Source organism: Streptopelia decaocto, assembly GCF_964273445.1.
Source record: "Streptopelia decaocto genome assembly, chromosome: 6".
In the NCBI taxonomy this organism is placed as follows: Eukaryota; Metazoa; Chordata; class Aves; order Columbiformes; family Columbidae; genus Streptopelia; species Streptopelia decaocto.
This window is the reverse complement of record NC_138660.1, coordinates 31220334-31238740: the sequence shown is the minus strand read 5'-3', so window position 1 is coordinate 31238740 and position 18407 is coordinate 31220334. Positions and strand designations below refer to the sequence as shown.

Here is an 18407-nt window from a genome sequence, read left to right as displayed (position 1 = left end):
ACCGTGTCTTTGAGAGGCTCCACTCAGATCCGGGAGTCACTCGGGACACGAGTGGCACTCTTTAGCCTGCAAAGGAGATATCAGGCCCAGAAGTACAGAGCTGTAGCCTTGCTAGGAAATCCAGGGCCGTAAATCTCCCCTGGTACTGCAGGAAGGGTGAATGCACGGGGCTGCCTTCCCCAAAGCCTGACATCTTTGTCCTGCCTGCGAAAGCAGCAGAAGCAGGTTGGGACCTGGGGATGCTTCTGGGCAAACTTTCTGCACCATGATGTCTCTGTGCCGAAGCACTTGTGGCCTTCCAGCTGATCACACAAGCTTTTCCTGAGTTCTCCAGATAAAGAAGCCACAGGGCTGAAACCTCTACCTCCCCAGATGAATGAACACAGGAGAGCTCATTAAGAACTGAAAGTACAGAAGAATGCTCCAAAGGGAAGGCACAAAGGTCTCCCAAGAGTCATCCTCAATATTCCCCACCAGTACCAAACACCTCTGACATGCCCAGCTCCATGCACAGCTGAGATATTTGGCTCTTCGCAGCAATTCAACCTGCCTTCTTGCCTCCATTTGAAATGCCACCCAGGAAGATCAGCCGATGACAAGTACAAAGCCATCAAAATGAGCAGGAAATGGAAAATGCACATCGGCTGGACCTTGCTGCCATTTCTCATCCATTGACTTCTACTGGTTCTCAAAGGAAACGTTTCAGGTGCATCCTCCCATTTTACACACAGAGCAACTGAGGCAGTGAGAGCACCCATCACATTCCCACCCTACCCTGAATCCTGAAACCCATCCTGTCCCCCGGTCCCTCACCACAGCAGATGATCCCCATGATCCGCAGTTACTAAGATGAAGTGGCTCAGACCACACAGGAGCTGGAACTCAAGACCCTACGAAGAAGGAAGGGGATCAGAACGAAGGAGCACTTTGTTTTCCGATAAAATCCTCATAGTTGAATCTGCCCAAAGAAAATGGCCAAAATCAAAAGGTCAAATCCTGCCAGGTGCTCTTTCCTTCCTTGGGTTCAGGAATGAGTTGTTGTTTTCTAAAGACATTTGCACATCGCTAGATAAGATCTTGGTGATCACACCATGGTTGGTTCCTGGAAGATAACCTCTGGGGTCATCAACCCCAGATGACACAGAGGGGGATGCAACAGGGAAGGCAAGAGCCAGAGCAGAATTTCTGGGGCAGGAGTTACTTGGGTCTGTCCCACAGGGATGTGCTGGTGGGTAGTAAGGGGTGAGTGTGGGGCGACACATGGTGGCGACTGCTCTCCTCCCCATGGTCCCAGGCTCTGAGCAAGGACGGACATCATGCCCAAGACAGTAGGACCTCTGGGGTGTGCTGGGCTGGGCTTTGTGGGGAAAGCCCAGCAGCGGTGGGGTGGGAAGGGGAAGGTGTGAGTGTGGGGCTTCTCCCCACCCAGCTGCACACTGCTGCTTTCCCACCCCAGAAACGCAGCAGCACTTGGTGTGGAAACAGCCCAGCCAGCCCTGTCTGCTGCGAGCGCATATTAATCTTGTTTTCCTCTGCTTCATCCTGCCTTTCCCATTTCCCTGAGTGCCAGAGACCGGGGACTCAAAGGTGAACCATCGTGTTTTGCAGGGAAACACCCTGGCCACACACTCCTCCGAAACACAAGGGGGAGGTGAAGTGGGGGCCAAAAGAGAGGAGGTCGGAGCTCTCCATCCTCTGCAGAGACCATCCTCCCCTCCCCAGCCCTCCTGCACTTGCTGGTTTTCTCTCACTACAGTTCCCTGATGAAGATGTAAATGTTAGCTGACCCGCCTATAACATGGCAGAGCTTTGCTTTTGGCCCACACAGCCGGCAGAAATTCAGAGCAGTGTTTGATACACCCCATATGCCTATGTATGCATGTGCATATATATATATATGTATGTGTATATATATATGTGTATATATATATATATCTAGATGTGTATAGAGGAATAGAGAGTCTCTGTCTGTCCACCCCCTCCCCTTCCTCCCCGCTCCTCATGGCACCAAATCAAGCTGCGGCAGACTTGACAAATCTATTTGGCACGGTTTGCTCCACCGTTGCAGAACCGTGCGGAGCGCCGCACTGACGCAGGGAGGAATCTGCACCTTCAACACAGACATCTGGGAGCTTGCCCGACGTGGGAACGGTGGGAATTCACACAGAGAGGGAATGGGGGGACAGAGTCCCCCCAGCATCAGGCCCATGAGTGAGGGGCCAGTTGTCTGGAGGGGAGGGAAAGCAGAACCTGGATGCAAGGGGTAGGTGAGCCACCAAAAAGCAATTCCTTATCCTCCAGTCTCGGGAGGTGTCTGCCAAATCGAGGCCAGAACATGGGAATGAGGTGAGACTGGAATAAAGGAGTAAAAAAAGGTGAGGTTTGATTTTACCTCTTTTTTATGAAGAGAGAAAACAGCAGAAAGAAGCTGACAGGATCAAGGACCAAATCCTGAAATGGTGGCAATTCACATGGCTGTGGGACTGTTTTGGGTTGACACTGGCCAGGCTTTAGGGGCTTGCTGGAGTGATGTAAATTGGCCCAGCTGCACTGAAACCAGTCGTGCCATCCAGTTCTACCCCGGCTGAGGACCCAGTGTCCAACACCCAGGACTATGAGGATGGGACATCTACTCACCCCTGCAACTAAAATCATCCTGCAGACCAGATTCCCACCCCAGTTATACTCCAAAGATAAAGTTATTGCCAGCGGTGATTTGAAACGCTAAACTGTGCATTTAGCCCATCTCTCTGCCTGGTGCCTGGTGTGCTGCCAAACTCCCATCTCCCTCAGCTTGCAGAAACGGTCCCAGTGAGACCTCAAACTTGTCATTTCCACAGGCTGCCTGGGGTGAGGAGAGGCAGCCCTGGTTCATGGAAAGGTCTGCTGTGGCCAGCGGGTCCTGAGAGAGCACAGAGCCCCTGCATTGGTGGATGGCCACTGTGTTAGGGTTATAGGTGAGCTCTGCCATGAGCTGTGGCCCCGGAGCCAGCCTGCCTGAGGTCTGGAGGAGCCCTGACTCTCCCAGAGGCTGCTCTTTGCCTCCATTTCCCCACCTCTAAAATAGGACCAACACAACCTCACTGGCACGCGAGGAGCTTAAATACTGCAAATATTGGAGGTATGAGACCCTGCTAGGGGCCTCTGCACAGAGAGAACTCATTCTGGGAAGCAGCGTGAATTTGAATCGTGAGACGCACTTGTGGGGAAGGGGAAATCACGCGGCCCGGAAGGGAAGGAAATGTCTGGATGAATCCTGGACAAGGCAGGCTCCTGCATTTCATGCCAGCAGCCACTGTGCCAGCAAAGGGAGGGGACAGCTAATTTAACAGAAGCGCTGAGCAAGCACAAATCGCTGGGACGTGCATGCGGGGGGAGGTGTGTGGAACCCCAGCCACCGAGTTCACGCAGACGGATTATGGCACATCAACAGGGAGGACCTGGCACCACAGGCGAGTAGGGAAGGGCTTTCCTGAGGTGCCCTTAGCCGGGGGACAACCACATTACCAAGACAAGTGACAGAGCAGAACCAGCCTGGCGCCGGAGCTGCCTTAACACCCCTCCCCATTTGCCAAAGCTCCCATGCAGACCACCTCAAGCTTGCCTCGCCTGGCCACGCAGCAGCACCCACAAGGCTTGGAAGGGCTGAAGGTCCATATTTACCCTTCTCCCCATCTCTGTGTGCCTGCCAGAAACACATCAAGAACATGCAGCAGCTCCCAAGGCTCAGTGCATCCTTGCTGACTGCGCCTGCTAGTGCGGATACCATGTCTCTGGCAGCTTGAATTGCTCCTTATTATTTATTGTTCATTTTGTTCTCTGGGATGGTGCGATGCCCTCTTAGGATATGTGCCCTTTCATTTCCAGGCCTCAATAATTCCTAAAGTACAGTTTCATGTGGTTTTGTGATTGTTAACCCAGCATGCAGACAGGGCTATGGCCATAAAAGTTCAATGAATCTTGTATGGCAAAACACAGGCTGTGAAAGCATTTTCCCCTTCATTTGCAGTCAAATAACATACTCTCACCACCACGAAAGATGCAACAGCGGCCAGGTTTTCCAAGGAATAGTGTTTCCTCATTGCTGTGCAAAGGAAAAAGGACTATTTCTGCTCAGAGCATCATTAGTCTTTTAACCCTCATCAGAAAAAGGGTCTCTCACAGATTAAACCCTCCAGGCCTGTAAAAATCCCTTTGTTCTATTCCCTCCCATCAGCTGCAAGACTCACCAAGGTGCATGCAAAAGAGACAAAAAAGCCTTTTACCTTGTGGTTTTTCCCATGTCGGTACATCATCCAGTCCTCCCCATTGGTGCTGACCTCCAGCTTGTAGGTACGCACATAGTAGCCATTCTGGGTTTCTCTGGAGATGGCACCCTGCGTGGCAATGGCTGTGAGCACGGTCAGGAAGTGGAGGTCCACCTTTCCGGGGGAAAAAGGGACAAGAGAGAGAGTGGTGACCACCAGAGAGCCCAGGCTGGCTAGTTAGTTCCCCCCTCTGTTTCTGAAAAATGAAAAGGCGTGAATTCAGTCTGTCTCACTCCATCTGTGGGTGCACATTTCAACAGGCGCAATCTCCTTAGGCTGACTTCAGCAGGATGCGTGCAGACAGGACCACGGGACAAGAGAAGACTAAGGATCTTGATGTCTGACCATATGGGACTATCACAAACCCTTCTTTCTGCCTCAGAACAAGCAACAAGATCCGCACAGAAGCTCGTGTCCATTAAAGCAGGACAGAGGCTGATTTCTTCCACATAAAATAAAAGCTTGATGTCCGATTAGCAAGTGCTGCAATTCCTGGTTTTCCTTCCGTTTTTTTTTTATTTTACAATGTGGGTTGAGAAAGGTCAGCAGAGCTGGTTTGGTAGGATGGCCATGAATGAAGAATGAGACATCTGCTAGAGGCGATGACATGCACCACCTCCCGTTCCTAGTGCCCTTTAGCAAGCAGTGCCTCACGGCGATGTGACACAGCCAGGAACCCTGTGTGGACAGACACTGTAGCTCTAACCAGCCGCCGGGGGAAGCCTTTGCCGTGCCAGGCCCCCACCTGACATTAGCCCCCTGCATCACTGATGAGATAAATATTATTCTAGTTGTTTTTCCACGTGCCTCCCGGAGACTTTGGTCCACAGGCGGAGTCAGTGGCCCTTGTAAGTGGCAGAGGTCCCTCAGACTGTGTCGGTGTGCTGGAGAGTCCATCAAGGTTTCGCAAAGGAAGGAGGAGGTGGGAGAGGGACAGCGGGTCAAGGCAGCCGTGATGGAACAGCCAGCCTGTCACACCTCACGGAGGCATCTCGGCTCCCCTGCTGCTTGCTCCCCATGAGCCACAGAGGCAATAAAAAATTCAACAAGCCTTATGGTCAAGGGTCAGTTTAACAGCGCGACGCTCCATTTGGTGAGGGAAGAGGGGGGGGGGCTGCAAAGCGTGCGTACCTGGAGGTACTCTTTGTTGCTGTCGACGTTGGGGGTCCAGCCATTGTCATCGCTGTTGAGGCGGCTCTGTTGAGGGGTCCATCGCCCGTCTGAGTAGGTGGAGGAGGCAGTGATCTGCATGTTGGAGATCCTGCCAGACTCCATCCCCAGCGGCACGTTGCACTGGAAGTCTGGAGTGGACACAGACACGCAGGTCAGCTTACAGCCTCTGTGCTTCACCCCCCAGGGGAAGGCAGCCCTGACCTCTCCTCCCCAGCTAACCCCGAGCAAAGCTGCCTGCTCGGAAAGAGGAACAGATCCCCACCACCTTGCAGGTTGTGTGTGCTCACAGATGGCACTAAAAAATTAAAGATGGGCCAGCTTTATGTTTGCATGGCCCCCTGAAATCTGGTGCAGTCCAGACCTTTCCCTCTTTATCTCCTTCACCTTTGCTCAGTTTCAACACAGTTCTGTCCCTTCCCTCTCTCCATTACCACCAAGGTGTCCCAAGTCCCTTTGCCACAAAGTTCCGCAACTTCTTGAAGGGCAGAGCTGAAATCTAGGCATTGACAAGGCGAGGAGTATGTGCAGGCACAATGGGGGGGTGATAATTGCTGTGCTGCTGGCAGGAATGTCAAGGCCTGGAATGGGAAGATCTAAAGGATTTGTGTGCATGTGATAGTATAGATGCATATGCATACATGTCTCTGTACATGTGCGTACGCTATACGTGGTATCAAGCCCATAGGAATTAACCAGCCAAGAATACGAAAGACTCTGGTATGCTTTCATTTGGGTTTCCTCACTTCTAAAGCTTTAAAAGTCACAATTAGCTCAATCTTATTGCTCATCTCGTATATTTTATGGCAGCTGTCCTGTTAAAAACAATAGCAAAGTAAATATTGATAGGAAATACTGCAAGGGTCCAAGGGTGCCGCTGCTGTAAACCAATAGGGCTCCACTAAACTGCTTGTGTTTTTAATGTGGCCAAGTCAACCCTGAGTGGAAATGATGGACCAAGTTAAGATCTCAGTGGTATTATTAAAGTTTCAATTTTACACCAGCTCTCGTGCTTGATTTCTCAAGCTTTGTGTGTCATTAACATTTTATTTCCCAATCGTTTTTAAGAATAGACTAGAAAGGAGATTAAAGAACAGACCAGCTGAGTGTGGATATAGATAATGGTGAAGAGCTCATGCTTGTCTGTAACTCTCACAGCCTCAGCAGACCATCCCTGACTCAATCACAGAGCAAGAGCCTGTAACCCAACTGCCCTGGAGCTGCACAACCCCTGTTCTCCCCTGCTCTCCATCATGGGCTTTCAGTGTCGGGTCATGGACCCCCTTCTCTTTCTCTGGGACTGAAGGTGTCCTGAAGGCTTCTTCTGTCATATCACAGATTCACTGCAAACAGAGGTCGAGAACTGCGGCTCCGATGTAAAAATACCATGGGAAAACAAACTGAATCTTTCCTCTCCTGCAAGCATCATCACAAAGAACCAAAATGCTCTTCATTCTCAAAACACACAACTTACTTCCTCACTCCACAACAATTTACCTCCCTTAATAAGAGATCTAAAACATATTTGGTTTGAAATTCTCAGAGCTTTTGGCATTTTTTAATTAGCCAAGAAGTTCCAGTTTGTAGTTTGGGGCTGTGAGATTTTGGAAAACTAGAGAGAGGCAGAGAGTATTTTCCCCCATGGTCTAAAGAATCTGCTGCACCCGCTGGGCTCAAGTCTTCCCCTAAATCCTTTGGGCTGAGCACACACGTGAAGGATTCTATCCCAAAAGGTATTGAGGAGACTTCACAAGCAAGTGAAAAGTCAAAGAAAGGTCAGAAAGTGTGATTCCTACTGAATTCTCACTTCTATGAGAATCAGAGAACACACCTAGTGTGACTGCGTCCCTGGACACACTCCTGCCTGCCTCACTCTCGCATGTGCCAAGTGAAAATTAGGAAAAAAACAGTGATATGACTACCTGAAGTCAAACACACACATTGCCAACTTACTTTCTGGGACTTCCTGCTGGATCAAGTAGTACTGAGCAGAGAAACCATCTTTAGCCACCGCCAGGTCCGTGTGGAAGGTGAGCGAGAGGACGCCGGTGGTTGAGCGGATGTCGGACGGCATCTTAGTGCCACAGTACCTGCCTATCAAGGGGCCAACTGCAAAAGAAAGAGCAGCAGTGGTAATATCGCCTTTTACACCAGCCTCCTGGGGCACCAGCACGTTGGCATCACTCGGCAGGGATGCCTTAGCAGGACTGATCAGGATAAAAGAAAGGCTTTGGGGATGGGATATTTTTTTATATCTGCTGGCCCGGTGCCATGCAGAGCACCGTGCAGAAATATCTACTGCAGCAGGCACTGCTCTGCAATTGCTGGGAAATGGTCCAACCTGCTCTCTTTCTTGGTGTTGGTATAGGATGGGGAGGTGCTCCCAGTATTGCATGAGCCCACTGCCCTTCCCTGAGGGAGGACCAGTGGTATCTTGGAGTGTCCCGTGAGACACCAGGAGAGGTTGAGGACAGCAGCACATCACCCCATGGCTTACCCTGAGGGATGCCATCCCAGATGTCCAACCAGTCGTATTTGCAATCTCCTTCCCCCGCCTGCAGCGGGTCATGCTCGAGGTCAAAGAGCAGAAAGTGGAGGAGGATTTCTGTCTTTGGCTTGGCTATGATGGTGAAGATGCAGTCCAGGTTGTGCGGATACTTGTCAGGGAAACCTGGAGACTCAATAGTGCCATTGGAGGCAGTGAAGTTTCTAGAGCAGTCCTCAGAGCCTGTAGAGGCAGGAAAAAACCCACAGCCTTAGCAACAATGCAGCTTAATGCCAACAGCTTGACACACTGTGGAAACCCGATTTTGAGCTTAGAGGGTTTGTGTGTTCAGTTCTGGAAATGTCTTGTAACCCAAGAGCTGTGTGAATTCCTGTGAGGACCAACAGAGTGATTTTCAAAGCTTTCCACAGGTGGAGAGACCAAGTCTGTGTATTCGCTGGAGTGGACAGCCTGTGTCTAAATCCCTCAGACAGCTCTGCAAATGTAACCCATCTGCCACTGCTGATCCCCCTCCTGCCAATCACTCCAACAAGAGGACTAGGACAGTGATCCCATCCAAAGCCACGGTTGCAATTCGGCAGGCCAGCACCCTGCCTTGTCCCCCACGCCAGTGGTGGTGGCCAAAGGGACACAGCAGCTCCAAGTCTGCCGGAGGAGCCCCTGTTTGGGGAGGGGGCTGCCCGGCAAGAGGCAGAGAGGAGTAACAGGGATGCTACCTCTTTGGAAAAACCTGTCACCAGGGGCTGGTCTCCTGCAGCCTCTCTCACTGTGGCATGGACATCTGTGCCTCGGTTTCCTCTTGAGGAAACCAGGAAGCACAAATATTTACACAGTGAAAGGGTCCGGAGGAGGGTGCCAATGTCTCCACTGTTAGCTGGAAACCCTCGGGAAGCGTGTGGTTTACCCGCTGCCCCCTGAGACCCACGCAAGGGATGAGGGCCAGCTCCAGAACACGACCCCCACAACGTGGCCACGGCATTTGGGGTAACTGAGGCCGTGGCAGGGCTGTCTCTGCTGAGAGGAGGAACAGAGCCCTCTTTCTCACAGACCAAGCTGGCCGCAACAGAAATGTAAGTTATTTCTATCCTTAAGGAAGACCTTTCCGTGGCGAGGAGGGCAGACAATGTTGTCTCTTATTTACTGCTGACCCCAGCACTGGCCTCGGCTGCAGCCGGGCCAGCTTGGTGCCCCCTCTCACACAGCCAAGGTGCCTCGGGGTGGCCGGGGAAAGGGGAATTTGCGTCGTATTCATGCCACGGTGACTTTGAAACTGCTACGCTGCGGAGACAGGACAATAGGCAACAGAAATCTGCAGCCTGAAGCTATTGGACTTGAAAGGGGATGTTAGAGAGGCTGCCAGCCGCTGCTGCAACCCAGCATTAGCATTCGCAAAGGTTTCTGCTTCGGTTTTACTGGGATACCCTCCTTCTCCTCTACAAACCCTTCTGCTCCGGCTCTTCCAGGCAGCATGAGCCTTCCTGGGACTAATGGGAGACTTGTTATTCAATTCAGCATTAACCTACAGGAGTCAGGCCAGCAGCCTGCAGTAATAGCAGGATCCCAGTACTGCATTATGCAGCACCTAGCTGGAGAGCTACTCAGGAGAGGCTCTTAATTGACTACCTAATGAAGCAGCCAGCTTTTCCGATGTGAACCTGTGGGGTAAAATGCAGAGGCAAAAAAAATAAGGCCAAACACAAATCACAGCGTAATGCCATGAACAGGGATACGGGTGTACTTTGTTCTAAACAGCTTGAAAGACAAACAGGTAAATAGGGAAAATAACACAAGCTCTGAGCTAGGAAGAAAATCAAAGACTAAACCCGGAGTCAGGGACTGTCCTCTAGAGACAGGAGAGAGACATAACTATGTCACTGCATTAGACAACAACAATTTCCTCATGTGGGGCTCTTATCGCATTTGGCATCTTTGTCTACGGTTTGGCTGATGGCAGCAAACACAATGATCAGCTTTTTATAAGGAAGCTGCAGACAATCAACAGGACTCAAGCTGGCTTTGGCAGGGACCAGCCCGAGAGGAGACTTTGATGCCCAGGATGCGGAGCTCAGGCCAGCCCTGCCAAGCTGACTCATAAAGCCAGCAGCAGGGAGGCTGGACCAGCCCACAGACCGCTGACTGATACCCATCGGGGGATTCAAAGGCTGGTATGCAGTTGTTTGTATGCAGATTGCTCCTCTCCCACACCGCGATAGGGGAAATTTAGCACAAGGTGTGGAAATAAATGCTCAGTTGAAAACAGTTGTTTTTTTAGGTCACCTTTACAAAAGAAAGAAGCAACAGCCATGCTGCCTTTACTGATGTGGACAATGACAATCCAATGACCTTTAAAGCTGCTGACACCCTTGCTGGCTACCCTGACAGCTCAGATGGAAAGTTTTGCTTGTGCTGCGGTGGCTCCACAGCCAGCGCTGCCCACTGCCCTCCTTCGGACCCCAGGGGACAGGGGCTGGGTTGGGGGTGCCCCTGGATGGAAGGCTCGTCCCTGCTCCTCTGCCAAAACCCGCCCTGCCAGGCTGGATGGGGTGGGCTGTGGCTGGAAGAAAGAGTGGCTATTTCTGGAGAGGATGGCTGCCTGCGGGGGGTGGTGGTGGCAAAAGGAGCCCCAACATCACTGAGAGCACCTCTGCAGGGACCTACACGGAGGGACGCAAACTAAGCCCCAGCCTCCATCCCACATCCACTCTCTCTCAGAGCAGCCCTTGCTTCCCTTCCCTCCCTACCAGCAGCAACAAAATCTGCTCTTCCTATGAATTTGGCCCCTTGCTGGCTCCCACCCAGGCGGACAGGGCTCCTGCCTGCCATCCCTTCCCATGGACACACAACTCAGGGCACAGACCCGATGTGCGGACATGCACAACCCAACGCAGTCTGGTGGGCTCTGAGAGGCAAGGCAGGCTGAGGTGGGTCGGTCAGCATTCTTCCCACCTGAACACAAGCATTCTTTGCCATCCTCCATGCTGGCAACTGGCCTCAGCAAGCCCTGATGAATCACTAAATTCTTTCCGGGCTAATCTGCACCTTAACGATTAACAAACAGCAGTGGTGAGCTGGTGCACCGCAACAGCTCAATGGCCACTTATACAGCCCAGGCAACCACCAGCAACACCACTTTCCTCATCCACCTGAACCCCCAGACACCTCCTGTCCTCGCCATTTCACAATGAATTTGGGGAGCCCCGTCCTCATCCTCTTGCAGCATAGTCTCTGCATTCACATCTACCTGTGACACGCCAGCTAAGTGACGCTGCTGTGCTCCTTCCTGCTTCTTCACCACGCACAGGCATATTTTTCCGGCTGGATGTGATGATGTGAAAGCCGCGCGCGTGTTTTCTTCCAACGCACCACCGAAGGAATGTGGGCACAGTGCAGGCATCCACATCCCTGTGCAAAACACACTCTTGTTCCCCTGGCACCTCTCTCACCCGCACACACACAGCATGCACAGAGTGGGTTTTATTTTCTCAAGCCTCCTTCTTCCCAGACATACAATTCTGGCAAATATTTAGACAGAAACACTATTAAAAGGCCTTTGAGCAGCTTTTCCTTTCCTCAATAATAGTTTGGTATTAAACAGAATTATGAATAGTTCCTCTTATATCTGCCTGGAAAGGTGCCATCTCAGCCCTTGACAGCACTGCTGACAGCAGTCCCTTGAAAACCAGCACTCCCCAGTTACAACCCCGTTTCCAGGGGGAGAAAACACAGCATCATTGATCAGCTCTGAATCGCATCTCCACAGGAGGAGACCCCCATGAGCTCCTACCTGTGGGCCAACCCCCACGTAGCCCTAACAAGCTCCACACATGCCAGGGAGAAAAGATAAATGTTTCCAATTCAAGAGAGCATTTAATGAGGAACCCTGCTTTTGCCACACTGTGATCCAAAAATGCACCATCATGCACCACTAACATCTTTACCTTCTTTGAAATGTGATGCGACAAAAAATTCAACAATAACAACAACAAAAAGCCCTTCATCTCCGGTGAACACGCGAAATATCGTTGTTGAAAAGGTGGCCAAAGACATCTCCTTGTGAAGATCATCGTGGCGAACAGCCTGGGAGACAGGCACCGACTCAGACACTCACCTGTCTTGTAGATCTCGTAGCGCAGGGAGAAGCCGGCACCTTGCCGTGCGTAGTCCGAGGTGAACTTGATATAGAGAGAGGGGCCAGAAGAGATGATGGTGGGAGGTGCTATGTTCCCACAGTGCTTGCCCAGCAGGTCTGCCGCTTCGCTGTCCCCATCTCGGATCTCGATGTAGTCGTACCTGTGGAGGCAGGTCAAATGGCAGTAAAACCATCTGCCAGGGAGATGCTTCAGGATGGCAGTAACAAACACAAACCACTTCTTTATATCTGCATATTTCACAGAATATCTTCCAGACAAGCACCTGGGACTCTGTCACTCACACCACACACCTCCCAATACATTTTTTTCCCCTGCTGTCTGTCTGGCTACATTTGAGTCCCTTCATCTGTTGCTCCTCAGATCATTAATTCATTGCACCCACATCAACTTCAGAGTCAACACACAGAATTTAGGACACGATTTGCCTCTATTTCTACAAGATTCTTTTGCCATGGGAGAAACTGATACAACTCTCCTGGGGCTGCTCTCCCTCCCTTACCTCCCTGCTTAAGTGCCACCATGCACTTAGCATAGCTCTGTTTATTCCACTCTCCAGGTGGGATTTGGCCAAGCACACGCCAAGCATTAAACAAACAGTTTAATCCATGTGAGTGGGTAGCTGTTTTGTGCACTGACACCACATCAGTCTTTTAACAAGTGTGACCAGTACAGTTACTTGGCCCTTGAACAGTAATACCAACCGACTTCTATTAAGTGCTAACAAAGCTTTTCTGTGAATGAGAAGCGCTGCATAAGAGCTGAATAACCACATTTACCATTGCCTTGCACGCCCTGTGAGTGCAGCCTGCCTTTGCTAAACCCCACGGGTGATGCCCCATGCCCACCAACACGGCTCCTGGGCATCCCAACAGCCTGTGGAGGAACCTGCAGGTCTGGCTGGAAGGTGAAACCCCCGCAGATTCCTTCATATTTTCTAGGCCATGACTAATGGCAAGGTAGTATCAGTCTCTGTGCTGTGAGGAAGCAAACAGCTTTTATGTGAACATCTTGTTCGTCGGTTGCTTTCTAACACCCGTGCTCTCCCATCCCTCTTCTCCTCTCTGGCCAGCACGCTGCTATTTACAGAAACTGCCCATCTCTCTTGGACTGTTTATTCACTTTGTATCAACCTGTTTAACTACATGCTACAGCTCTTCTCACGGGGCCAGGGAAGGAAAAAGCACTTCCAGGCTGCCAGGAATCAGCCTTTCTTCTTTGTCACAAGATCTCCTGTTTGGGAAGGGAGAGTTGAAAGGAGAAGTAGCTTGCTGGATACAGAATGATCCTCATGTGACTCATTCCTGTTCTGCAAAGCACACATCGGCAGGCAACAATCTCAAAACAAACTTACAGGGACTCAGTGTGCTCCTCCACAAAGAAGGATGGCTCAGCCGGCTTCGGTTTCGCTCCTTTCTGGGACTAAACCAGGCTGAGAGCCAGAAGCAAAATGCCTGCAGATAAAATCCTGTCTGTGCTGGACCAAGCACTCCGCTTGCCGCGCTCACCCAGCCTTTAACTTCATTACAGAAGTTAACTTCACCCAGTTGGCTTGGCCAAGGTGAAATTCAAGTGGTCTTGAGAAGAGGCGCTCGCACAGGAAGAGCAATTGGCTCCGCTGGTGGGTGGACACGCAGCAATGTAAATGAAGATCTGTTCTCTGTGCTCTGTGCAGTTCTCCGTCACCTCCTGACCCCGCGTTACCCTGACACCGTCCAGTGGCACCCTGCATGACCCCGCTAACGTCCATCATGTGTGGCTTGATCCCGCCACCTCCCCGGGGAGCAGGAACATAGAGGGCGGCCGTAGTGCTTCTTTTAAGTAGAATTTTTTCCTCCTTGTTTGTCTATTTGTTTAAAGTAGCACTGAGCAAACAGCAGGGACATTTTGTTCTCTAAATAACTACTTGCGTTCAGTGTGCCTGCAGCCCTTCCACATCTGAAGTACACATCTGTGCCGCAGGACTACAGGATACGAGTGAAATTGTCAATGTGTGGCACAAAATTAATTTGGCAAAAACACCAACGTTGGCAAAACAGTTAACGGAGTGGATTGTAAAAGCTGCCATTCGCATGGCACAGGCAGAGGTTAGCTGCATCTCCGGGAATCACATCTGTTTGTGTCCTCGTGGGGTTATAACTCGCCAACACAGTACATAGATTCAACTGCTTGAGGGTAATGATCACAGGTTCTGCTGTAGCCAACATACCAAACATCCTAACGCTGCCCACATGGCTCCTTGAGCCCCCCAGTGCTGTAGGAGCCCTGGCAACTTCAGAAGCAAATTCTGGACCGAGAAATATTTGCTTATTGAATGGGTGAATAACTTCCAATAATACATACAATTTGGGAATATTGCAATCTGCTCATGGGCAATCTGCAAATGGAAAATTAAAAGAATGAATCTACTAAGTAAATCATCAGGAAATATTTGCCTCTCTGAATTAAACCCTGTTTGGCTTCATCCAAGCATCTAACTGAGCTTTCTCCTACTGGAGCTAATCCTTAATAAATCAAATGTTACAAACAACTAAAAAAGCCCCTAGGAGAAGGTCAGAGAACCATTTTGCCAAATATAAAATGAATATAAATGCATAAGAGTTTTCTTCCCCAGTTAAAACATCTTGGCCCCAGCCCTTTGCTTCTCATAAGGCAAAACTCCCCTTCAGGTCTTATAAACAGAGTGTGAATTGGGAAATTATTACACTCTGGAGATAACTCCTGCCTAGATGAGCAGAAGCACCTACTTCCTCTCCAACATAACAATTAAGCTTTAGGTTTTCAAAATGAAACACCAAAGAGGTCCAGTCCAAAGCATGAAACTTTCGAACTTCAGCAAGAACACCAGCTAATCCCCACCACAGACTCTTTTGGCGTCGTGTGCTTCAGTCATGTCCATGCCTTGGCCCACAATCAAACAAGCTGACAAACCCCATTCTCCTCATGGTGGGTCACTGGCCATATTAAAATCTAGTCTGGCTGGACCATGTTGTTAAGCTTAAGCAAGGTTTCCAGACTGTGTTCTTCCCATGTGAAAAAAAAAGAAAAAACAGAAGACAACTCAACCCTGGGGATGTTTTCTACTCCACCCGTTTCATTTCCAGATAATTACAGACTAGGGCACAACTGGGTGGGACATGTTTATGCAGCGACAGCATCCAAACAGTCTTGACCAGTGCCCAGCAATTTGCATGTCACTCATATAACCAAATCCACTGTTTCAAAGTGCACCAACATCCTTGTGGTCTGACCCCTCTGGTGTCACATCCACTGGGCAAACCGCCATCTCCAAGCACCTTCCACAGCCACTTCTCCCCATCCGGGCACTGCTCCAATGAGGCAACCATGACTGTGTGAGGGCGGCATCTGTAACCCACAAGTATAGTCCATGGATTAACCAAGGCTTCTTGCAGGGAAGGTGACCACAGTTGGCTGCTCCTCCACTGGCAGGATATTTTCAGCTGTTGCTTGAGTGGGAAGGCCAGACAGTTGGTTTGAAACCACCTCAGAGGCTTCCACCAGGGAGTTTTGAAGCAGGGAGGCAAAGCTGAAGTGCTTTTAACCGCCCAGACAATGGGGGCTTGAGAAAGGGGAAAAACGCATTGCTTAGATGCTCTTCTTGGAGCTGTTTAACAGAATTAAATGGAAAACACACAATGCTTACAAATATTGCTGCGTTTTTATTAAAGATTTCTAGTAGAAAGTGCTTTGCTGATGTTAAGAGAGCTTTTATAAACTAATTATAAAGCACTTCTAATGCCTGGATTACTTACGCTTGCTTGCTTGCTTTTTCCTCCAGTCAACCCTCTCTGCTTCCCAGTCCTTTCTCTCTATTTTCCCTAAGTCACTTTGCTGCTGGCTCTCCAAACAAGACTGCAAGGCACAATAAAGGCAAACAAGCCCCAGCTGCAGCGACTATAAGGCTGCCTCCTTTTCCGTGGTGAAATAGCTAATCTGGTGCCCACCCAGCCACTGCTGAGCTCCAGAAATGCTGCTATATGCCAGGATGGGGAGAGTCGCAACGCTCCAACCTCAACTTCCCCAATGTTTATTTAGAGCTGTTCTTATTATATTATACTGGAGGAGTCTGGCCTAGATGGACAGAGAGACAAATAGGTACTGACTGCACGCCAACAGCCTCAAATTTGGGAATGCCCAACGTTGACCTGAGCCTGTGAGACCTCTGGTCTGCTTGAACCACATGTCATGGTGTCTTGAGTGGATCTGCTGAGCACAGGATGAGAAAACGCAATGGTAGTGAAATTCAGCAGGTGTTAAAACTCTGCAGGTAGCTGGGGGAAGGTGTGGGGAACCAGCTCACCATGATGGCAGCTGGTAAATGCAATTGTTCCCTTTGAAATGGCGGCGGGGGGTTTGTTTCTCAGAAATGGTTATAAAAAGCGTCCGGATTTTTTAAACATGCTCTAAGAAAAGGCTGTTTCTTAAAAATGAAATATCAGCTGCAGTATAAAGATGGTTAAGGAATGGTGAAGCAGCAGCTCTGTGCTTGTTGTGCAATCAAGGTGTGGCTACAATTAATGTCCAGTACATGCTAGCTGCCTTAGTCAATTCTTCTGTGTCGCCACCCATCTTCATGCTCTTCCACACGCCACCTTCAAACCAAATCCTTATTTCATGGGTGGTTATGTTGTTTATGATGCTTAAACAATCTTGAGCAACTGCAGGACATTCCCTTCAAAGGTTAAATTGCTGCAGAAGCTACTGGGGACTTTTAAATGGTATTTTTTTTAAAGCCATGTTAGCAGAGGAAAGCACCTCTGCTGTCTGATGAAACAAGAGCAATGAAGTTTGATCTTAGCTGCCAGCCCTTAATCAAAGTAATTAATTATAAATACAGCAGATGAATTGGATTCTCCTTTGACCTGAACTGGTTTTACACATGTGTAACTCACCATTTTAAGAGTAATCACTCCTAATTTACCCTGGGGTGAGAACCAGTCCTCATAGACATAGAACCTGATACAGATTTGTGCACAGACCTAAAAAGCTTATAACATATCTAGCTTTACCCAACTAAATGTTCTCTGCTCTCACTGGAAGCAGCTTGAGCTGGGATTAATCGTTCTGCACTGACCACAGAGGCAGTTTAAATCTCTCTCGCTGACTGGACCTGGACTTTGGGTGGCTGAACATTGGAGAGATGAATCCGGTCTCAGTCTGCAGCTCATGGGGCTGGTTTTGCCCAAGCTGAGGCAAAAGATGCTCACAGAGCAGGCAGCGCTTGCCCATGTTTTGTCTTGATGGAAATAACTGACCCTGGCAACAGCCAAAACACGCTACCATTGCTCTGGATCTGAAGGGATTTCACTGGATTTCAGTGACTAAAATGACCAAAATCCGATGGCAGCAGCGGGAGAGCCAGGCCTGGGGGTGCGGGTGCATAATGGCTTAGGATTTCTCGGAAGTTTGTTTTCAATTTGTTGCATCCAATTACATCTTGTGTAACCACAGTATTGTTGGGTTTTGTAATCATTCCACTGTGCTTCGGATTGTTTGCTTATCTCCTCAAAAATCTGACCAGAATTTCTGAAAAAGGAGAAAAATCCAGTTAAGAAAAAAAAGAAAAAAGACAGACAGATAGGGAGAGAAAATAACCCTAACAGATTGGAAAACTTTTTCAAAAATGCCTCGAAGACAAAAAAATGGAAACTGCAAATAGCCTCTGTTTATTCTCCTTGTGTTGTTTTCGCCCCCGTACAAGCACCACTGATGGGAAGAGTCAGCAGTTACTGCCAACTTATGCAGGGGGGAAAAAAAAGAAAGGTAGCCAAAATACATCTTGCAAAGGGAAGAATAAAACATATCTGCAAGTTGTGGTTCGGGAGGGACTATCATCTCCTAGCACGCTGCTGCCCACCCCGAGACGGGAGAGCAAAGGCTCCCCTGCGCTTCGCTCTTCATCCTCGGGCTCCTTCTTCAAGCTGCATTGCCAGATCTCTGCGGAAAGGCGCGTTGGAGTAGAGAAGTGTTCTCATCTGGGCCATGTCTGGAAAACCGTTCATTATATAAGAAAACAAGATGTGCTAATGTGCACTTTAGGGGTTTTCTGCAGGCTGTTGGTTCAGGAGTTACAAGCGGCTGTTTAATTTTATTTCTGTCTCCGAAACCATCTCTATAAATTCCTCACCCTTCTATCTTTAGCTGCAGGGGTCTTTTGTTGCAAGATGGCGTTGGTATTCTTTGGGGGAAAAAATCGTGGTGAAACTAGGAATAAAATACATAAAGCACATTAAGAATAGCCCCCCTTTCTGTGGT

General features: G+C 49.5%; 1 protein-coding gene across 6 annotated transcripts in view; it reads right to left on the bottom strand.

Moving 5' to 3' along the window:
• Window positions 1-18407, bottom strand: part of NRP2 (neuropilin 2) — an 82270-nt gene that overhangs the window by 43598 nt on the left and 20265 nt on the right. For all 6 annotated transcript variants that reach the window (XM_082055184.1, XM_082055186.1, XM_082055185.1 and 3 more), the window contains exons 3-7: window positions 12092-12273; window positions 7975-8205; window positions 7431-7586; window positions 5439-5608; window positions 4266-4421 (exon numbers count right to left, since the gene is read on the bottom strand). In XM_082055184.1, coding sequence (XP_081911310.1) covers window positions 4266-4421; window positions 5439-5608; window positions 7431-7586; window positions 7975-8205; window positions 12092-12273 — 895 coding nt within the window. The remainder of the gene's footprint in view (window positions 1-4265; window positions 4422-5438; window positions 5609-7430; window positions 7587-7974; window positions 8206-12091; window positions 12274-18407) is intronic.